The sequence below is a fragment of the Polyodon spathula genome, chromosome 6 (assembly GCF_017654505.1).
Source record: "Polyodon spathula isolate WHYD16114869_AA chromosome 6, ASM1765450v1, whole genome shotgun sequence".
Taxonomy (NCBI): Eukaryota; Metazoa; Chordata; class Actinopteri; order Acipenseriformes; family Polyodontidae; genus Polyodon; species Polyodon spathula.
The window spans coordinates 14,890,866-14,915,014 of record NC_054539.1 but is presented as its reverse complement, the minus strand read 5'-3'; the positions used below and the strand labels follow the sequence as shown (position 1 = coordinate 14,915,014).

The 24,149-nt window shown below is 39.1% G+C and overlaps 2 protein-coding genes across 2 annotated transcripts; both read left to right on the top strand.

Moving 5' to 3' along the window:
- Window positions 1-3,831: 3,831 nt before the first annotated feature.
- Window positions 3,832-13,692, top strand: LOC121316649 (trace amine-associated receptor 1-like). The gene is made up of 4 exons (XM_041251690.1): window positions 3,832-4,360; window positions 4,424-4,550; window positions 8,476-8,641; window positions 13,663-13,692. The coding sequence occupies exons 1-4, from the start codon at window positions 3,832-3,834 to the stop codon at window positions 13,690-13,692; spliced, it is 852 nt and encodes a 283-aa protein (XP_041107624.1).
- Window positions 13,693-21,776: 8,084 nt separating this feature from the next.
- Window positions 21,777-22,814, top strand: LOC121316648 (trace amine-associated receptor 1-like). The gene is made up of 2 exons (XM_041251689.1): window positions 21,777-22,092; window positions 22,165-22,814. Exons 1-2 carry the CDS (start codon window positions 21,777-21,779, stop codon window positions 22,812-22,814), a joined length of 966 nt encoding a protein of 321 aa, XP_041107623.1.
- The last annotated feature ends 1,335 nt before the right edge of the window (window positions 22,815-24,149 follow it).

The window sequence follows — 24,149 nt, the reverse complement described above, 5'->3', positions numbered from 1 at the left end:
GGGGTGGGCACTTTGTCACACTTGTTTACCGATTGTCCTTGGATGTTTCCTTGAACGCACACACTGGTAGGGCCAGTGTGTCATGCAACAACTTCTACGCCTCTGCAAGAGAAGAACTACATAACAACAAGTCATCGGCATTTTTGTAACACAGTTCCATGTTGGTTGTTGTCTAGAGACCTTATTGCCTTTGCCAGACATTGATGGAATACTGTATCACTGGTGAGTTGTGATACCCTTGTGTACACCTTTCACCGTTAATGCGAACATCCGTTTGTCTTCCGGTCTAATAGTTAGACTACAAAAACCATTATTTTTATTAATCATTAAAAACAATGAGTACTGATGTTACTCTAATTCGCTAAAAACTTCAAATCGAATGTGTCTGTGAGGTCTTCTTGATTATTAAAAGTCATCTGGATAAATTGCAAGCCAAGTGCACAAACAATCCACTTATAGGAGTCCCAAACATCTCTATGTCCTCCTAAACGTCTCCCTTGAGATATATATATATATATATATATATATATATATATATATATATATATATATATATATATATATATATATATATATATATATATATATAAAGAGTATGTGCAAATTCTGACAATATCCTTGGCCTACCTACTGTGCTTTGCCCTCTTGCCCTCTTACTCCTCCTTTTCGGAGACCATGAGCAGCTGCGAGTTCAATGGACTGAAGTGATGAATTGAATACTGAGTGTTGGGCTGGAAGGCAGGTGGAGGAGGGGGGGAAGGCAGGACTCCCAGCGTTGCAGTGGGCTCAGCTGAGCTGGCTGAGGAAGCCGCTCCCATAAACTCTGTGAACCACCTGCACAGGGTCCGTGGCTGGGACACTGTGTAGATCGAGCAGAACGTCTCATCCCAAGGACTTGACACACAGGAGGTGTTTGTCCTGTGGGAGAAGCTTCCCTCCAAAGGACGTGCAAAGGTGGAACTTTGACATTGTGATGCACGAGCATCTGCACTAGGGGAGCACCAATGCATTGAGTTCTGGGGGCACAGAGGGGCTGAAACACAGAGGCACTCAGGCTCTGAGTCACCGAGGCACCGAGGGTACCGATGCAGGGTGCGATCGAGTGCCAAGTGCGTCGAAGTACAGAGACGTCGAGGCTCTGGGACCAAAAAGTGCTGAAGTACTGAGATACCGAGTCTGAGACGTTGAAGCACCGAAGGTATCGATGCAGGGAGTATCTGAGCACAGAAGCACTGAGACATCGAGGCTCATGAGCACCGAGGGTGCCAAAGGACCAAGGCTTCGAGGCTCTAAGGTGCCGATGCACTGAAGGCACTGATGCAGGGAGCATCTAAACACCAGGGGCGACGAGGCATCGAGGTTCTGTGGCACCGTAGGCAACGAGGCACCGAAGTGGCGAGGCACCAAGGGTCTGAAGCACTGAGGACCAGGGGCGTAAGCACCGAGGTTACTGGGCCAGGTGTCTAGTCTGGATTGCGTGCAATCACACAACCGATGCAGCACGCAGCTTGCAGCAGTGTGAAGCACTGCATACAGACAGTATAAGTCTGGACCACATGCAGTGACACAACCGGAGCAGCGCGTAGCTTACAGTGGCGTGGAGCACAGCCCACAGAAAGAGACAGAAACTATAAATGTGTGTGTGTGTGTGTGAATTGATTGTATAATAAGTAATACACTTTACTGTAGGCCCTTTAGTAACTTGTATATTTTGTGATCACTGTACTGCTATATCCATCACTCCACACTACACAGATGATGTTTTGGCTATGCATATTGATGAATAATAAGTGACTAATACATAATTTCTTCTAAAATTCTGCATTGCATCTTTGTACACATTTCCAACAGGTCTAACTTTCAGACTTCTTTCTAATTTTGAAACAGTACGTGTTTGTAACAGGGAGAGATCTGTGCTGACTCTGCTGGCGTGTTCAATGGCTGCAGGAAGAGGGCGGCAGTCGTCCAACAACCGCCTGTGAGTCATGGCAGTGACACGGAGGTGGGAAAGTGGGTATGTAGACTTTCCCCCTCTCTGAATGGCTGAGAGGCGCGTCTTGGGAGATTGTTAGCCCTATAAATTAACGCTCCATTGTTTCCTCAGCTCTGCCCACTTAAACGCAACGAGAGTGCAGGAGCACTGATCCAGGACCGGGAACCAGGCGAAACAAAGAGTTTCATAGCGAGACAGAGAGAGCGGGGAAACCTTGGGCAGACCCCGGCGTATTGTGACAGAACAGGCTAGTTAGCCTACAGAGTAGGAAAGTGATCCGGGTCGTGCGGGTAGCGACGACCGGGATAACGCTGCCGAGTGCAGCACCTTTTATTTGTAGTTTTATTACTGTTTTATTTTCCATTGTTCTTTTCGCCTTCTGTTTTCATTATTATTTCTTTGAGCACCTGCGAGTGCACTTGCTGTTTACGTACCAGCTGTGGTATTTCCGTGGTCCTGTCTATCATCGTTGATAGGCAGACCACGGTCAACAGTGCCCTCCTCCGGAAAAAGCAAGAACTGTTTGAAAATAAAACTGGGCACCGGTGTGGTGTTTTCAAGTACACCTGTCTGTCTGCTAGTCTGTGAATTACCCACACCCCTTCTCACGTGTTATATTGTCTTTTGTAAATATAGCTGAATTACGGACTGAGCATTCTGTAAATATTGTGAAACGAAACTGCTGTTGCACACTATTGTTAACCAGGGAGCTCAGTTGCATGGTTGGTATCAAGAGAGTAAGGAGGTGAAGTACAGTTGATAGCCATAGGATGCCTTATTAGTAAAGGTCATTCTCATGGTGCCCATTAAAAGAATGACACCCTAATGACCACTGTTTTGTTTACCACTGGAGATGTTGTATCTCCTTAAGGAAAATTGAGGTAATTACATATTTTGTCAAGAAACTGGTGCAGATGCACACGTGGCTGTGGTTTTAAATATGAAACTGTCATGTGGAAAACAACAAGGAATGGAAGCACAGCAGTGGACTTTGAGGTACTGGTTATGGGTTTTCTATTGAAATATGAAATGTGTTGAAAATGGATTTTCAGGAACCTTGACAATTCCAATGTATTTGGTGTTGAAATGAAAAACTAAATAGTAACTTTTTTGTTGACATTCTCTGCAGAAATTACTCACACTTTTTATTGTGCATAGTGAGGAATTGGAACTGCAACAATTGTGACTTTTTTATTCTGTGTGTCTTTATGAACTAAGCAATATTATATTTCATCCATAAGTACATAAACATGGTAAGATATGTAGCAATATAAAAATAAACTAGGTAAACATTTTGACTTAAAGCATTTTACTATAAAAGGCATCAGAAACAAAACCTGTTGATATCTGTCAAGGTTTTTGATGCCTTAAGAAATAAACCTTGATATGTTAGAGACTTCAGTTGCAGGACTTCTTTTTTATTTCCATAAATATTTTCACTCCAGCTATAGTCTACAACTGTAAGCTAGGCAGAGAGAGAGAGAGAGAGAGAGAGAGAGAGAGGGACCTTTTCCAAAATGAAAAGCTTCCTCCACATAGAGCATTTGACTTAATCCTGTAAACCAACACAGAAAAGACAGCTCTACTGGGGGCAGATAAAAGGGTGCAGCTATTAATTATGATTAGGAAAGTGCTTTTACCCTTTAGAATACAGCAATGCAAGTATATAGTGGCATTGCTCTGTTTATGTTTTGAGCATCTTGAATGCTAATCCTTTTGTGACATAACCAATAAAAAAGGTTTCAAAAATTAAAGGTGTTTTTTTAAATGTACTTTATAAGCCACAGCCTATCTAATATTAAACATATTTATTTTTCTCTAGGTAATACATATTGGAAATGAATTTCAGTCAAAGTGGGATCTCTGGAAGTACACAGTTCTGTTATGAATCTACACCTGGGTCATGTCCTAAAATCACCTTTCCAATCATTGCCCGTGTTCCACTATACTTGTTCCTGGGGGCAGTGATCACAGTCACACTTTGTGGAAACCTGTTGGTCATCATCTCTATAGCACATTTCAAGCAGCTTCACACACCCACACATTTTCTTCTCCTCTCTCTGGCAGCTGCTGACTTTCTCGTGGGAGGATTTGTAATGCCCCCCAGCATGATCCGATCAGTTGAAAATTGCTGGTACTTTGGGGACTTATTTTGCAAAGTCCATACCAGTACAGATATCACACTTTGCATAGCTTCCCTATGGCATATGTTCTTCGTTTCCATTGACCGCTACTATGCAGTGTGCCATCCTCTTAGATACAGAAACAAAATTACTATATTTGTTACAGTTAACATGATATTTATTAGCTGGACCTTAGCTGCAGTTAGTGGATTTGGATTAATATTTCTAGAATTAAACAAACAAGGTATGGAAGATTCATATGATAATCCTGACTGTATAGGAGGTTGCTTTTTAGCCCAAAGTGCAGCATCAGCCTTTATTACAACTTTATTATTTTTTTACATCCCAGGATTTCTTATGATATGTATCTATCTTAAAATATCTCTTGTGGCAAGAAGACAGGCCAGGTCAATTAGAGACACAGAACTCCAAAGGCAAACAGCTGAAGAAAAGAAAAATACAACATCGCTAAAAAGAGAAATGAAAGCTGCAAGGACCCTGGGGATAACAATGGGGGTCTTTCTAGTCTGTTGGTCACCATTATGTACATTCTTTAATGTGGATCCTATCATTAATGAGCCAGTTCCACCTATTTTAGTAGATGCTTTGGTCTGGTTCGCTTATTTAAACTCAGCGTTTAATCCTTTTATTTATGCTTTATTATATAAATGGTTCAGAAAAGCATTCAGAGTTATTATATTTGGCAAAATCTTTCAAAATAATTCTTCCAGTATACATTTATTAACTAACTAATGGAAGTATTATATATATATATATATATATATATATATATATATATATATATATATATATATATATAAGAATTGTTTAAATTACAAAATGAAACATTAACTTCCACTGCTTCAATTTGAGCATTTTATACACTAAGAAATCTACCTGGATTGCATCACACGCTTATTTGTAATGGTAATCCAAGTTGATTCCCCCTTTCTGTAAAATGGTCTAAAAAAGTATAAACTGATCACATTTTGTTTGTAAAGAATATTGAGTAATTTTTGCTAATAGACGTTAATAAAAAAAAAAAAAATTCAAAACCAGATTAAAAAAAGAAATGCTGTTACCTCTGTTAGCATAATCATCTTCTACTTATTATTCCAGTATAACCTTGAAGTTACTAACATTAGAAAAAAAAGTAGCTATTATGCATTTGTGTTTAATAAAGTACAACCACAAGCTGTATGTAAACCCCTTTTTTCTTAATGTTTAAAGCACATACTTCTGTTTTCATTGGCCTTTATCTATTACATAAGTTTTTCAAGTATTCAAGCAACAATAACCTAGAATATATTTTAATAGCACTTCCCATACCCAGCATTAGCAGATCTAGTTTGAAGCATACAGTTGAAACTCGGTTGTACTGCATTCTATTTGCTGTAGCTTTTATAGACATTTTACTTCACTGTTCTTGTATATACATATACATTAAAGAAAAATGTAAATATAAAGTATTAACGTCCTTAAAGCTGTGTTGGTTTTTGTAAAATATTTGTTCATGGTAATAGAGCTTGAAGATTTACATTGCTCTTTATTGCTTAATGAGCTCCATGGCTGTGCAGCTGTTCTGTGAGATGCCAAACCAGTTTGCTTTTGCTAAATCTGTGTATCTGTGTTTTGATAAATGTTGTAAACGAAACCTGATTTTGTACTGTAAAGGCTCAAACTAATAAAATGTATAGCTGTGTTGGACTGTTTTACCGCTATTGCAAATCTATTTTGAATGTAATCGTTTGCAGTAAACAGCCATAATCAGTATGAAAAACAGATAAAGTAAAATATAAGTGATTAAACAGGAGAGATGATGTTCAAAATATTTAGGGAAATGATCTCAAAGTACTTTATTCTAGTATATGCCAGGTCTAGTTTTAAAATAATCATGTTTTAATAAAGTGTTTGGTTTTAACAGCTGTCAGGTTTCAATTAACCCTTTGAGTAGTGAGTTTTAGAATGTTTTGATGGGCCCACTGGAGTGAGGTTTATTTGCTTTCTTTTTTTTCTGTTTTTTTTTCATAATTTTTCATATTTACACCCCTCACATAGACACCTTTGTTAGTAGGCCTTTTAGCAGTTTATTACACAAGGGAATATGTAATCAACTATTTCTTACAGTAAATAAACAAAACAAATAAATATTAATCATTATTTTGTCATAGCGAAGGGTTTCGACAAAAATAATTTCAAATACATCAACACTACAAGCAATCTAACAGCTTAAGTATTATTTTGCATCTCTAGTAGTATATGGTGTTCTTTAAGTTCTAGAATGTAAATTATTTACAATAAAATAATACTTACAGTGTTACACTCAATCTTAGAATTTTGTCATTAAGCAAAACACAATAACCATTTTGCAATTTGTAAACAAATTACAAAATGGTGATTGTACTTTGCACAATGTCAGGAATCTAAAATTGAATGTAGCAATAGTTTTCAATTAACACAAAACAAGCTTGTTCAAGTTTTGAAGTCTTCTGAAGACCTTTATTATACTCCTTTTACATTTCTACAGGAAAAACATTATTATCCTTATATTTTTAACATCTAAAAATTGGCCCCTTTTATAAATGCAAAATATGAGATATATGATAAATATATTGCTTTATGTATTTAAATAATATTTAAAATGCATGAAGCAGTATCATCATCTTTTATATCTCATATTTTCATAAAGGTATAAAAAGAGGCCAATCTTTAGATATTAGAATTACAAGGACCATATTTATTTTATTTATCTTTCCATATGGGGAACATTTAACAACATAAATGACAGTTTAAATATAACTTTACCCAAAAGTTTTAACAATTTAAACAATTAATAATAAATAATAAATGTAACACAGGCCCAGACCAAATCAAAGTTTTGACCAACCCGCTGATCGCAAATTGCAAGCCTCTACAAGTGATAGGTTCACTCTGGGGTAGGAGGAATATCCCTCTGACAAGCAAAAAAACGTCGCCATAAGTACCAGACTTGTAATTTGTATGAGGGTCAAAGTTTTGATATGGTTTTCTTATTGCTACTGCTGCTGCTCCTGATGTTTCCTCATTGCCTACAAGAGGTGCTGCTTCCTTCCGCCTGCCCGATCTCGTGCATTTCTTAGCCACAGCATGGCTACTGTCTCGATTTCTGAGCCCTGTGCTGTTTTTGTCGGGGGATTCCGGGGTACAGCATCTAAAATATCAATTTAACAACATTTTTAAATCCAGTCACCTTCCATAATGTAACTGTAATAACTTTATGTCCACAAGGTTTTGTTAGAGACGATAAATAAATATTTATTAAATTTAAAAAATCAGTCTTATCAAGTCTATCGAATTGGGATAGCATCTTGTCTCATACTCCCATTCATCTGTAAGATTAACTCACACATTTTGAAAAAATATGTAAAGATGTAAAATACACATGTCTCCAGATAACAACAATATCCATGGACTCTGTCAACTTCGACTTAAATTCAACAACATATCTAAAGTTACCATTCTGACCTAAAAATACAGTGTAATTCCCCCTACCAAACACCAACCCCACATCATCGCCTCTCTCTCTTGCCCCCACATGTACTTCTCTGTTTACTTCATAATATTCTTAACATATTATTTAACATATCATGCAGATTTACTGCTCATTTGAAATGCAATGAAAAAAGATCAAATGTTTTTAACTAATGTTAAGGTTCTATAGAGGTAACGTTAAACATATTTAAGAGCATCTCAACAATCGTCACTTTTCGAAGTTTGAGGTCATAAAATGATCTTTTGTTTTCAAATCCCTTCTAATTGAATTTGGTTGCTAATTCATTACCAAGTAAGGCAGCCATAATTCTGCGGACAGCGGTAAGAACATCCACCCCACCAATGGTTCCAAGGAAGGCAGTCAGACAAAATTAAAAAGGAGAGTAGTTGGCTTGGGGTTAAGTTAAGAGCTAGAATGACCTGTTACTATCAGCATGCTTGCAAGACTGCAAGTGCTGTGATGTGTTAGTCCTTAGTCCTTATTATATATATATATATATATTGATATAATCCACCTCATACACTAAAGCAGAATTAAATATTGTTTTTGTATTGTTTTATATTTTGGGTATTATCTACATTTATTTCTAAATTTGTCCCTAACAGTGGTTTGTATAGTATATTTAACACTTTGCAAAGCTAAGTGTGAATGGCTTTAACCCTTTCATGCATAGAGGTCACTACAGTGGACAGCTATTGTTAAGTGATTATCTCCAAAAGAAACTCTGTTTTCCTCTTCATTGGACGTCTACCGAAATTAAAACACCTGCCATCTAATGGCATTTGATAGGTACTACAAAAAACATAAAGGTGCCAATACAATCGCAGAGGAAAGTTCAGCAGCAGCGAGCACCTCAGGGAGGCATCCTTTAGTAAAGCAGTTGATCCTGAAGAGTTCCAGTCTGTTGATGAGCAAATGACTTCCTTCATGGGCCACCTGTCCATCAAGTACTACATTCCCAAGAAACCCAAGCCCTGGGGTTTGAAGGTGTGGGTGAGAGCAGGGACATCCAGGTACATGTATAGATTTGAGGTGTATCAGGGAGCAAGTGGAGGCAGAGGTGAAGTTAGTACACTGGGCATGTGTGCTGATGTGGTTCTTCGCCTGTGTGATGACATACAAAACAAAAATCACAAGGTCCTTTTTGATAACTTTTTTTGTACCATCGCTCTCCTCCAGAGGTTACGTGACCAGGGCATCTATGCAAGAGGTACATGCAGAGCTAACAGGCTAATGGGAACAAAATCAAAGTGGAAGAGTAAGAAATAGCTGAAGGAAGAAGGAAGAGGTGCATCATCAGTTGTGACCAATGATGAGAACATCACCATTACACGGTGGCTAGACAGTTCAGTGATACAAGTTGTATCGTCCTGTGCAGGCAAACAGCCACAGGATTCTACCCAGAGGTGGACCAAGAAAGAAAAGGAAATGATCCACATCCCTAGACCATTTGATGTCAAGCTATATAACAAAAGCATGGGGGGAGTGGATCTCACGGATCAGTGTGTATCGATGTACCGACACAGACGCAAAAACAGGAGATGGTACATTCGAGTATTCTTTCACTTTCTTGATGTGACTTGTGTAAATGCATGGCTACTGTATCGAATGTCAGGATTCTGTGACAAGGATCTGTTGTATTTCAAAGCATTCATAGCTCAAGCGCTGATCAATGCCGGCTCTCTGGAGCAATGTCGAAGAGGAAGGCCAAGTGAGACACCCTCTCCTTTGAAGCGCAGGGCAGTGTCAAGGGCACCCCCTGAAGTAAGGTTCAGTGTGGGGAATCACTGGCCAAAGCTAACTGATGCAAAAAATGTTAACAGGTGCCATGATGCAGCTTGTACATGGAAAACTAAGTACATGTGCATGCAGTGCCTCGAGCCATTGTGTTCCGGGTGCTTTGCCAACTTCCACACCCAGCGCTAAAATCAGACAAATTCATTTCACTAAAGAGGGAAGGATGGTAACTTGATGCGTATAACACTGAAGAAAAAAGATATATTATTGTTTCAATAACGAAGACATTTTTATAACAAACATTTAGGACATTTTTGGTTCTGGGTGAATACACACGTATTTGGGCATAAAAAAAAAATTTCAACTTTGAGGACATTTTTTTTTCTGGAAAAAAAATAAATATGAGAAAACATTCAAATACATACCAGTTGGAATAGTACCAGCCATTTAGTTTTGCATTTTGTATTACTTTTTTTTTCCCAAATAAAAGAGAAAGACTTTAATTCATAATATGTTGTTCCAAGATAATAGAGACTTTGTTAAGTTACAGACGCATGTTGTCCACTCAAGTTTTTTTTTATGTTTTTATAGGCCCTGAAGGCTAATAAAAACCATTTGAAAAAAAATCTTGTTTAAGGTTAACATAATTCATGCATGAAAGGGTTAAATTTAACCGCTAAACAAGGTTTTGTTACCAATATATAATTTTGTTTTTAAACTTCCTCTATCAACTTCAGTGACAGGTTATTTAAGATTTGTTTTTATCTAAATCTAAATCTATACCCCCTGAATCATCCGAATCAGAATCTGAATCACTTTCAATATAAGGGAATTGACCATCACTATCAACTTGACCGACACTATCACTGAATACTGGAACATCTATTTAAAAGCTGTTCACATGTTCATTATATTCTGCTTCAAATTGGTTTTGTCCATGTACATATTTAATATCTTCTGTCTCTTGGTTTGCTATTAGAGCATTCTTTGGTTCTGACACTGTATTTACAAAAGCAATATCTGAGGAATCACACCCCACGCCTGCAGGTTCAGAAGTAGACAGCTCTTGAAGTATCCCTTCTGTATGCCTGCGTTTTGACCAGTAAGAAAGTGATGCAAACAAACGGCTAACCATTTCAGTATTTGTATATCCCAAATTATCTGGAAAACAAAACAAATCAGCAACTAATAGCAGATTCACGTGTAGGTGAATTTATTATACAGTACATGGGTCGGTACTCTTTAACAGACTATTTTTTTATTGAGTCTCCATAGTGATTTAGTTCTTGCCTTTGTGCTGTCATATTTCAATTTAATTTGTTTCCCATATAATCTGGGCTATACAAATACTAAAATCAAAACATAGCTAGCCATTTGTTTGGATCCCTTTCCTACTGGTCTAAGTTTAGGATGACCAACCCATGTACTGTATGGGGGCAATTCCATGATAAAGTGACACTGGTCTAAAAAAATAAAAATAAAAAACACATATCTTTCTCAAGTTGTATTATGATGTGTACACTGTATTGTTTTTGATCAGTTTGTCCCTTTTTCTTATCCCTTTTTCTTTTTCTTTATGCTGCTTGACCAGTTTAAGTAAGGTAAGCACATTGCTTTTATTAATTACTTTTGACATCCTGACCACTTTTTTACACTACTGAACTGCAGTCCACTGTGCTGTTTTTTCCAAAGACGGCTTCACACGTACCATTTAGGAGAACTTCAGCACTATATTTTCCATCATCCCCACCATAGATACTTGAGCAGGAGGACGATGGGGTAAATGAAGCTCTCAATTTCGCTCTGACTTAAACAATGAGTGCCAGTTTGGGTGGTAGAATGTTCAGTCTCTGAGGTAAACTGAAAAGGCCTTTTTATTCACATCGGGTAAGCACGTGGGTAAGTGTGATGTTTTTATTTTCACAAACTATTCAAAGTGTTCACAGATAAAACAGATTCACAAATTGTCTTATTTCATTTAAAGTTGATTTAAAAACGCCAGCTGCTGTATTGAATCATTTCGAGTCCTTTCAGTCACCCCGGGTAGCCTTTTACCTCAGAGACTGAACATTCTATCTGCGAAACTGGCGCGAAACTCATTGCTTAAGTCAGAGCGAACCTCAGAACCCATCATCCTGCTGCTCAAGTATCTATGGTAGGGATGATGGGGCATGTAATGTGTTTCGAGCAATTTTAATTCATGCCGGTAGCTGTTTACGTCCACAGTAGCGAATATCAAACGAATATCGAACATCAAGCTAACTTTACTTTGGTCATCCCCTCTTGTACTGAAAAAAGACTGTTAAATACGCTACACTGACACATTTGACAAAAAGGCACTTCAACAGCTGTCGTTATTTAACATGGCACACATAAATTACACTATCATAATTTACTGTTTTCAAGTGGAGACGAACTCATGTGTGTGCACCCGTTCATCCCTCCTCCATACTCAATTAAACCTCCTTCAAACATTTAAAATAACCAGTCATTCTGTCCTGTCAGTGCTGTGAATTACTCACATATATGTTAACATATATAGTTGTTATTTTTCTTTTGAAATATATATATATATATTTTGTATTCACTATATTAATTTACAGCTTAAAGAATACAGCAAAATACATTTAAATTTTAAACTTAATTAACTTGACAAGCTTAGGCTATTTAATAATGCTTGTGATCACAAGGGACGCAGTTTACACATGCAATTGCAATATTTGAGAGAGTCAGCGAACACCAAAGTTTTTTGATTTTTTTTTATGGGAAAAGTGGAGCTCAATGAATCAGTGAACGGCTAAGAAAAAGTCTTTAAAATAGAAATTATAAAACATATTTATATTTTATGTATCATTCTAATTTAGTCCTATTTGAAGTACATTTCTACTTTAATTTGGCCGTTATTTTTGTTTGTGCTTTTGGCATCAGAAAAAAAATCATACAAATAAAATGAACAAACAATTTTTTCTACCGTCTTGCTTCGGTTTTAGTGTGACTGGCCCAGCATTGGTTTTTTTTGCATGGGCTGAAAACGCAAACAAGCAGACAGCGAAATCCAATCCATTCCCTATCTAATGATAGCTTTATCAAGCTGTACTACAAATTATGGTGGACCAGCACGTCAAAGAAACTAAGTTCTTTTATCATGTTTCCCCAATCATGGGCCCAGAATGACACTTCAGTATGATTATTTTACACGATCACAAGCTGTTTGTTGTGCTGTTTAGAACTGTATAACCAAATATTGGGAGTTGTTTACAGACCACCTGGAGTTAAGTCATGGACCACAGACTGGGAACCACTGCCCTAGAACAGTTGCTATAAAAGGCGGAATAATCTGATTAACACATTTTTTTTTTTTTTCCCCGTTTATTTAATATATAATTTTTCACAACAGTTTGGGACTGGCAGGTTACTTGTTTAAGACAGAATACCAAACAGTAGGTTTCACTCTTAGAACTTAATTATATGTCTTTGGGTGCACAGAATTAAGACAGTATTTAGAAATCTCTTTGGAAACGCTCATATTCACTTTTTATTCGGCAGTCATTATATATACTACAAAATAGTCTGCACTGTAAATGTTTATCACGTTACCATTAACTTCTCACCTCCGCATAATTGTGTGCCATTTAAAATGTTTACAGTATCAAAAACATTAACCTCATGATAAAACAATAGGTTACGGATGTAACCCTGGCTCCCTGAATGAGAAGACGACCAACAACAATACTTTTGGGATATGCCTGCCACAGGTGAGGTATTTACTGAGCATTTCATGTCAGAGCTGCCGATAGGGCCCCTCCAGGGAGTGACGTCCTCTTTAGCATTGAACCTGCAAATACAAGTGATGCAACCTTGCAAGGTTTGCTGGTCGTCTTCTCTTTCAGGGGACCGAGGTTACATCCATAACCTATCGTTCCCTTTCAATCTGAAGACAACCAACAACAATACTTTTGGGAAAGTATATCAAAGCTGTCGTGCAGGAGTTTGAGCCGACAGCAGATGAAGGACATTTCGCTACTACCAAACTAATCTTTGTGGTGTGAGCATGCAAGCTCAAGGACCCTTGTGCTTAATGAAGGCATTGAAGGATCTACCACATTGGTTCGGTAGAACCTAGTGAATGTATGTGGAATAGCCCAGCAAGCCGTAGTACAGCTATCAGTCAATGAGGCATCTTTAAAGAGGGCCCTTGACGTCGCTACTCCTCTGGTAATGTGTAAGGCCACCCTCTGGCATTAGTATATGCAGTCCAAATTGTGTCCACAATCCAGTGGGACAGTGGCTGCTTCGAGAAGGATTGACCCAGAGTTCTTTCACCTTGACAGACAAAGAGCTGGTCTGACTGACGCATAGCTTTCGTCCAATCTACATAACATCTCAATGCCCGAACCGAGCAGAAGAAATTTAATCTCCGATCCTCCTCCGAAGAAAAATGTGGGGGATGGAAAGCCTCTAGTTGCACTGATTGATTCAGGTGCAAAGCCGTAACCACCTTAGGGAGGAAAGCGGGGTTCATGCGTAATGACACCCTGTTTCCATCATCCCAAACATGCATACAGGAGCTGTGCTCTGACAGAGCCTGCAGCTCACTAATTCGCTTAGTGGAGGTGATGGCTAACAACATATTGAGATATTTCAACTCTATAGAATGTATAGGCTCAAACGTGGCCTTAGTGAGTGCCTCCAATACCACATCTAGACTCCACTCGGGGAGGACGTCCTTCCTAGGAGGATATAGCCGCCAAGCACCCTTTAGAAAATGGCTTGCTAGAATATGAGCACCCAGGGGAACTGTCAATAGGGATACGTCTGTTGTCACCACCTGACGGCTGTGGATCACTCCCAGCCTTACGCCTTTGCGTAGGTGAGAAGCTTGTCTCCACCTGCATTGGGCTTCCCAGCATATGTGACACACGGTCAGCCAACGCGCTCTGTCACGTTTGGGGTGTAGCCGGAAGGCACTGAGCAACACTTGGATCGGGTGCATGTAGAGTAACCCCAGCTGGATGGCTGATGAAGCTGCAGCCATCAGACCTAATAGTTTGTGAAACAACACCCTAAACCCCAGTGTCGCCAGATGCCCTGTCACAATTGTCGTGTGGGCCTCTGCTCCTTCCTGCAACTGGGAGCAGATCAACCAGTTGTCCAGGTAGTTCAACACCCTGATCCCCTGCAGCCGGAAGGGGGCTAGAATGGCATCCACGCACTTTGAGAACGTGTGGGGGGTTAAGGAGAGGCAGAATGGCAGCACGAAAAACTCAAAGATGTTTCCCTGAAAGGAGAAGTGGAGGTATTTCCTGTGCACGTGGTGTGAAATTACATGTCCTTCAAGTCCACAGTGGTAAACCAGTTGCCTGGTCAGACTGACCAGAGGATGTGACGATTTGTGACCACCTGTAACATCCTCTCCCTCAAGAACCTGTTGAGGTGTTTCAGGTCTAGGATGGGTCGTAGACCCTCATCCATTTTTGGCACAGAAAGTAAAACCCCTCTTCTTGAGAGGTGCATTCTACGAGGCGGATGGCTTGCTTGAGAAGTAATGTTTTTACTTCTTGCTTGAAGGACAAGACCTGTACAGGGTCGCTCAAGGATGTAACCGTGATCCCTCGAAAGGGAGGAGGTTCCTTGCGGAACTGTAGCGCATATCTTGTTTGTACGGTGGCGAGCACCCAAGAATCTGGGGTGCAATTGCGCCAGTATTGTAGCTGGTGTTGTGAGATGGGGTGGGTCAGAGACCTCATGCCTTCAGGGGCCCTGCTGGGTCTGCTGAAGCTGGGGTGGAGCCTGTCTTGGAGGCTGTTTAGGGCGGTTCCTTGGGAACTATCTCCCGGAGCTCTTCCATTGTTTTTGCGGGCGGCCCCAAGTATTAGTTGTTGCGGAAGCCTGTAGGCAGTGACTCAGGTTTCTATGCAGCGCAGTGGGGATCAGAACTATCTGGGCAAGCACTTTGTCCTATCCCATACCGGAGCATGGGAAGGGAACATCACAGCCACCTGTCAAGACGCCTCCCGCTCTCGGTGGGAGCGTTGCAGTGTCTCCTCCACCACTGGCTCGAAAATATGGCCAGGGGAGGTAGGTGCATCTAATATGTCCGCATCCAGGTCCCTGGCCTGTGACAGCCAAAGCTGTCTGCGCACCACTATAAGACCTACCAGGCTTCTGCCCAGGGCCTGCCCATGGCTGAAAACAGAAACGGTCCATGGCATGAAGCAGAGGTTACCAGCACTTGCCCCTATGTGCTTCTGTCAGTAAAAGCACTCTGCATGCATCTATCTATATCTATGTATCTTTTATTTAACCAGAACAGTTTTGCACACATTCCACACTTTGTAATCTGCCATTGTTCCTGCACTCTTGGTACAAGTCAAATACAAGTCAATTGCTGGTCTCTTGCCTTCCTGTGTTCTTAGTCTCTTTGTGCAGTGAGCCAGAAAAGCAAATTGGCTGTAAAAGTCAAAGGGTCATACCACCTTCTTTTTTCTCATTCTCCGTCTTCTGTACATCAAGGCAAAGGTTACAAGTACTTGCCTTGAAGTATCTTCTTCTTTTAAATCATTAATGCCGACTTTACACCTTGAGTAATACGGCGTTCACGTCGATGGCGCGTCGTGACACGTTTCATATGGCAAAACATAAAAAGAATCATTATCAACTCCAAACCAAAACCCCACTCTCGACACGAGCTCCAGGTTTTAACAATCTTTGCAATGTCCTGAGCCATACGTGCATGTACTTCTGCTGGACTTCTTGTGGTCTATTGTTGCCAGCCATAATGGATGTATTATTCTGGATCCCAGTGTGACTGTGTGGTTCACTGTGGCAGGCTGGCGAGTAGATAGAGGCCCAGAGACAGACTGCAGTTCAAAAACATATACTTTTATTATAAATAAACACAAAAATAAAAGGGCACAAGGGCCAAAACAAAGGGATTGAAACACAAATAAAGCAAGACCAAAAGCAAAACTTACAAAATAAAGATTTCCAGCCTGGGCAATGCCTTCACTGGATGTAGAATTCACAAAACCAAAAAACACCAACCTGCTTCCTCAGCTCCCTCCTCCCAAATGAGAAGTAGAGGCCTCCTTTTATGTCAGATGGCTGGGCGCTGATTGATCGTTAATTAAACTAATCATAATCAACTAATCAACCCCAGCCACCTGAACATAATAAACCCAGGCAGGTAGGGGAAATTAACCCCATTCCTGCCAATTTCTAAATGGCAGAGCTTTGCTCTAGCACATTCACATATATACAATAAGAGGTATTTGTTTCACATGTTCTTGCTCCTATAGATGTGTGTGTGCAGTCAGAGGTGATGCACCAATGTGTCATTTGTTCAAAGCCTTTATGTGGTTAAGTGAAAACAGCAGCAAGGAGAAAGAGGGCTATAGTCAGTACGTAAGTATATATACATTACAATGTCATTATATTGTGTACAAAAATCAGGACTGTACAAACTACCATTTACTACCCACCGCACATTTTACAAAGTATATACATGGTTACCTTCCTGTTGTCCAAAAGGTTGAACCGCTTTTAGCGCAGCAGGTACCCTAGAGGTTCCTGAGGGTATTCAAATTTGATAGGTGATATTAGTGGTATGATACAGGCCTCGATATGGGCGGGTGAGGATGGCGTCCCACACATGAGCAGCCCATTCGATACCTAAACCACCTGCCTTAACACGTTCAAGGGATTTTCTATGCAACGCTGATAAACGTCCAAAGAGAAGATTATTTATGTTTCGGTCAAAGTGGATCCCCATGGCCATTCCCATACGGTAACACTATTCTTCATGTTGTGTTACATTAATATTATCCCTAATAGCCTGTAAGCAGGTTTTGATAGACTTTACCATTAATTGTATTGCATTAACTGCATGGTGCATTCCATGTTATCTACTTGTTGGAATTCAGTGTTTATTCCATTCGTGGTAGATTGGGCTGCCCCAAACCACCCCACTAATTCAGACAGTATGTCACATCGGTTACGTGTTCTACTTATTGAAGTAATTGTACTTTGTTGTACGTACTTTTCAAGATTGCATGGGTTTCGTTTTTCTCTTTCACTCTATTTTAATACAATTTTAATTTGAGGGGGTTTTCCCTTGTCATAAAAAGCCATTGTGGGATTGGCTTTTCTTCGAGTTCTTCGCAGGGCCCTATTTTGGTCATTGCCCATTGAACACCAAATAGGTTAGAGTACATCTTGGAGTTCCTGTAATACAAACAAACTCAATTAGTATGTATTCCTGTGGAGCCATAACCACTGGCTCCATGTGTCATGTCGTCAAGAGTGTCTCACTCCTGGCATAATACCCTCCTGGTGGTAGTCTAATTTGTAAGTCAGTCCATACCGTGGCTTTGTCTATTGCCAGGCTTACATAGTCATCGGCTCTATGTAAGTCATACTCTGGTTGGGGTCGTAGCATGTTCAGTTATTTTCACAAGTTCCAATATCAAAGATCCTCTTTTGTCAGAGGAGCAGCGCCAACAACCTCTGCTTTGTTAGTTCTATATAGTTTGGCTTCTGTCTTGTTGTCACAAAGACGGCCGAAGTGGGCGGCGTCAGAACCAGGAAAAGGAATGAACACAAAGACAGATGATGTGAAATGATGATGGTGCTTGCTTGCGCCGGTTTATTGCAAAATAAAAGGGTTTAAACAAACAGAAAACAGGACACGGCACTCTACGCCAAAACAAAAAGTCAAACAAAACGGACTATACAGACAAACACGATGCACAGACAGACACACTAACTAACACGGTGAGCAGATACATAAACATGTATCGTGCTGGTCCCACCAGCACGCAATAGCAATTGATATTTACTTCGAATTCTCCTCCGCTCTCTCTCTCTCCCATTCTCCACTCACCGAACACCCAACCGCGAGTGAGTAAAACGTGCAACTATATATACTGTTGTGCTAGGATTAAATTACTAATTCATTATTCACTTGAATCCCAGCACGTGAATTAATTATGTGCAACCTCATGCTCACAGATTAACTACTTTAAATGTACGTGAAGTGATGTACAATCCCGTGCCTAAATACAAATATACATTTTAAACACTCGTGTTACACAGACCCGTTTATATCCCGTGTACCAATGACTATACACAAACATTTAACAAACCACACGCAACATAACAAATAATATACACAGGGGTAGGCACTTTGTCACACTTGTGTACCCATTGTACTTTATTGATTCCTTGAATGCACACACTGGTAGGGCCAGTGTGTCATGCAAAAACTTCTGGGCCTCTGCAAGAGAAGAACTACATAACAACAAGTCATCGACATTTTTGAATCACAGTTCCATGTTGGTTGTTGTCTAGGGACCATATTGCCTTTGCCAGACATTGATGGAATACTGTATCACTGGTGAGTTGTGATACCCTTGTGTACACCTTTCACCGTTAATGCGAAATTCCGTTGGTCTTCCGGTCTAATAGTTAGACTCCAAAAACCATTACTGATATCAATGACTGAAAACCAGGAGTACTGATGTTACTCTAATTTGCTAAAAACTTCAAATCGAATGAGTCAGTGATGTCTTCTTGATTATTAAAACTCATCTGGATACATTGCAAGCCCAGTGCACAAACAATCTACTTATAGGAGTCCCAAACATCTCTATGTCCTCCTGAACGTCTCCTTTGAGATTATATATATATATATATATATATATATATATATATATATATATATATATATATATATATATATATATATATATAAATAAAAATAAAGAGTATGTGCAGATTTTGATAATATCCTTGGCCTAGCTACTGTGCTTTGCCCTCTTACCCTCTTACCGCTCCTCGAAGGAGACCATGAGCAGCTGCGAGCTCGTGGAATGAAGTGATGAAGTGAATACTCAGTGTAGATCGAGCAGAACGTCTCATCCCAAGGACTTGACACACAGGAGGTGTTTGTCCTGTGGGAGAAGCTTCCCTCCAAAGGACGTGCAAAGGTGGAACTTTGACATTGTGATGCACGAGCATCTGCACTAGGGGAGCACCAATGCATTGAGTTCTGGGGGCACAGAGGGGCTGAAACACAGCCGCACTCAGGCTCTGGGTCACCGAGGCACCGAGGGTACCAATGCAGGTTGCGATCGAGTGCCAAGTGCGTCGAAGTACGGAGACGTCGAGTGCTGAAATACTGAGATACCGAGTCTGAGACGTTGAAGCACCGAAGGTATCGATGCAGGGAGTATCTGAGCACAGAAGCACTGAGACATCGAAGCTCATGAGCACCGAGGGTGCCAAAGGACCAAGGCGTCGAGGCTCTAAGGTGCCGATGCACTGAAGGCACTGATGCAGCGAGCATCTAAACATCAAGAGCGACGAGGCATCACGGTTCTGTGACACCGTGGGCAACGAGGCACCGAAGTTGAATTTCAGTCAAAGTGGGATCTCTGGAAGCACACAGTTCTGTTATGAATCTACACCTGGGTCATGTCTTAAAATCACCTTTCCAATCATTGCCCGTGTTCCACTATACTTGTTCCTGGGAGCAGTGATCACAGTCACACTTTGTGGAATCCTGTTGGTTATCTTCTTTATAGCACATTTCAAGCAACTTCACACACCCACACATTTTCTTCTCCTCTCTCTGGCAGCTGCTGACTTTCTCCTGGGACTATTTGGTTCTGTGGCACCGTGGGCAACGAGGCACCGAAGTGGCGAGGCACCAAGGGTCTGAAGCACCGAGGACCAGGGGCATAAGCACCGAGGTTACTGGGCAAGGTGTCTAGTCTGGACAACGTGCAATCACACAACCGATGCAGCACGCAGCTTGCAGCAGTGTGAAGCACTGCATACAGACAGTATAAGTCTGGACCACATGCAGTGACACAACTGGAGCAGCGTGTAGCTTACAGTGGCGTGGAGCACAGCCTACAGAAAGAGACAGAAACTATAAATGTGTATGTGTGTGTGAATTGACTTTATAATAAGCAATATGCTTTACTCTAGGCCCTTTAGTAACTTGTATATTTTGTGATCACTGTACTGCTATATCCATCACCCCACACTACACAGATGATGTTTTGACCATGCATATTGATGAATAATAAGTGACTAATGCATAAATTCTGCATCATTGGACACATTTCCAACAGGTCTAACTTTCAGACTTATTTCTAATTTTGAAACAGTACGTGTTATATTGTCTTTTGTAAATATAGCTGAATTACGGACAGAGCATTCTGTACATATTGTGAAACGAAACTGCTGTTGCACACTATTATTAACCAGGAAGCTCAGTTGCATGGTTGGTATCAAGAGAGTAAGGAGGTGTAGTACTGTTGATAGCCATAGGATGCCTTATTAGTAAAGGTCACTCTCATGGTGCCCATTAAAAGAATGACACCCTAATGACCACTGTTTTGTTTACCACTGGAGATGTTGTATCTCCTTAAGGAAAATTGAGGTAATTACATATTTTGTCAAGAAACTGGTGCAGATGCACACGTGGCTGTGGTTTTAAATATGAAACTGTCATGTGGAAAACAACAAGGAATGGAAGCACAGCAGTGGACTTTGAGGTACTGGTTATGGGTTTTCTATTGAAATATGAAATGTGTTGAAAATGGATTTTCAGGAACCTTGACAATTCCAATGTATTTGGTGTTGAAATGAAAAACTAAATAGTAACTTTTTTGTTGACATTCTCTGCAGAAATTACTCACACTTTTTATTGTGCATAGTGAGGAATTGGAACTGCAACAATTGTGACTTTTTTATTCTGTGTGTCTTTATGAACTAAGCAATATTATATTTCATCCATAAGTACATAAACATGATAAGATATGTAGGAATATAAAAATAAACTAGGTAAACATTTGGACTTAAAGCATTTTACTATGAAAGGCATCAGAAACAAAACCTGTTGATATCTGTCAAGGTTTTTGATGACTTAAGTCTTGAATAAAACTTGATATGTTAGAGACTTCAGTTGCAGGACTTCTTTTTTATTTCCATAAATATTTTCACTCCAGCTATAGTCTACAACTGTAACTAGAGAGAGTAAGAGAGAGAGGGATTTTCCAAAATGAAAAGCTTCCTCCACATAGAGCATTTGACTTAATCCTGTAAACCAACACAGAAAAGACAGCTCTACTGGGGGCAGATAAAAGGGTGCTGCTATTAATTATGAGTAGGAAAGTGCTTTTACCCTTTAGAATACAGCAATGCAAGTATATAGTGGCATTGCTCTGTTTATGTTTTGAGCATCTTGAATGCTAATCCTTTTGTGACATAACCAATAAAAAAGGTTTCAAAAATTAAAGGTGTTTTTTTAAATGTACTTTATAAGCCACAGCCTATCTAATATTAAATATATTTATTTTTCTCTAGGTAATACATATTGGAAATGAATTTCAGTCAAAGTGGGATCTCTGGAAGCATACAGTTCTGTTATGAATCTACACCTGGGTCATGTCCTAAAATCACCTTTCCAATCATTACCCGTGTTCCACTATACTTGTTCCTGGGGGCAGTGATCACAGTCACAATTTGTGGAAACCTGTTGGTCATCATCTCTATAGCACATTTCAAGCAGCTTCACACACCCACACATTTTCTTCTCCTCTCTCTGGCAGCTGCTGACTTTCTCCTGGGACTATTTGTACTGCCCCCCAGCACGATCCGATCAGTTGAAAATTGCTGGTACTTTGGGGACTTATTTTGCAAAGTCCATGCCAGTACAGACTTCACACTTTGCACAGCTTCCCTATGGCATATGTTCTTCATTTCTATTGACCGCTACTATGCAGTGTGCCATCCTCTTAGATACAGAAACAAAATTACTGTATTTGTTACAGTTAACATGATATTCATTAGCTGGACCTTAGCTGCAGTTACTGGATTTGGATTAATATTTCTAGAATTAAACAAACAAGGTATGGAAGATTCATATGATAATACTGACTGTATAGGAGGTTGCTTTTTAGCTCTAAGTGCAGCGTCAGTCATTATTACATCTATATTATGTTTTTACATCCCAGGATTTGTTATGATATGTATCTATCTTAAAATATTTCTTGTGGCAAGAAGACAGGCCAGGTCAATTAGAGACACAGAACTCCAAAGGCAAACAGCTGAAGAAAAGAAAAATACAACATCACTAAAGAGAGAAATGAAAGCTGCAAGGACCCTGGGGATAACAATGGGGGTCTTTCTAGTCTGTTGGTCACCATTTTTTATATACTTTAATGTGGATCATGCAATTCAAGGCTCACTTCCACCTATTTTAGTAGATGCTTTGTTCTGGTTCGCTTATTTAAACTCAGCATTTAATCCTTTTATTTATGCTTTATTTTATAAATGGTTCAGAAAAGCATTCAGAGTTATTATATTTTGCAAAATCTTTCAAAGAAATTCTTCCACAATACAATTATTATCTAACTAATGTAAGTATATATAATTAAGTATATATCTTATATATATATATATATATATATATATATATATATATATATATATATATATATATATATATATATATAATATAATTGTTATTTTAAAAATGGTACATGTTTTGTTGACACACCCTGTCCTTTTTGGAACAGTTTAAATTACAAAATGAAACATTAACTGCCACTGTTTCACTTTGAGCATTTTATACACTAAGAAATCTACCTGGATTGCATCAAACGCTTATTTGTAATGGTAATCCAAGTTGATTCCCCCTTTCTGTAAAATGGTCTAAAAAAGTATAAACTGATCACATTTTGTTTGTAAAGAATATTGAGTAATTTTTGCTAATAGACGTTTATAAAAAATAAAATTAATTCAAAACCAGATTAAAAAAAGAAATGCTGTTACCTCTGTTAGCATAATCATCTTCTACTTATTATTCCAGTATAACTTTGAAGTTACTAACATTAGAAAGTAGCTATTATGCATTTGCGTTTAATAAAGTAATGCTTTAACAACCACAAGCTGTATGTAAACTCATTTTTTATTAATGTTAAAAGCACATATTTCTGTTTTCATTGGCCTTTATCTATTACATATGTTTTTAAAGTAATCGTGCGGCAATAACCTAGAATATATTTTAATAGCACTTCCCATACCCAACATTAGCAGTTCTAGTTTGAAGCATACAGTTGAAACTGCGTTAGACATTTTACTTCACTGTTATTTTATATACGTATACATTAAAGAGAAATGTAAATATAAATTATTAACTTCCTTAAATCTGTCTTGGTTTTTGTAAAATATTTGTTCATGGCAATAGAGCTTGAAGATTTACATTGCTCTTTATTGGTTAATGAGCTCCATGGCTGTGCAGCTGTTCTGTGAGATGCCAAACCAGTTTGCTTTTGCTAAATCTGTGTATCTGTGTTTTGATAAATGTTGTAAACGAAACCTGATTTTGTACTGTAAAGACTCAAACTATTAAAATGTATAGCTGTGTTGGGTCGTTTTACCACTATTGCAAATCTATTTTGAAAATAATCGTGTGTAAACAGCCATAATCAGCATGAAAAACAGATAAAGTAAAATATAAGTGATTAAACAGGGAGATGATGTTCAAAATATTTAGGGAAATGCTCTCAAAGTACTTTATTCTAGTATATGCCAGGTCTAGTTTTAAAATAATCATGTTTTAATAAAGTGTTTGATTTTAACAGCTGTCAGGTTTCAATTAACCCTTTCACTAGTGAGTTTTAGAATGTTTTGATGGGCCCACTGGAGTGAGGTTTTTTTGTTTGTTTGTTTTTTTCATAATTTTTCATAT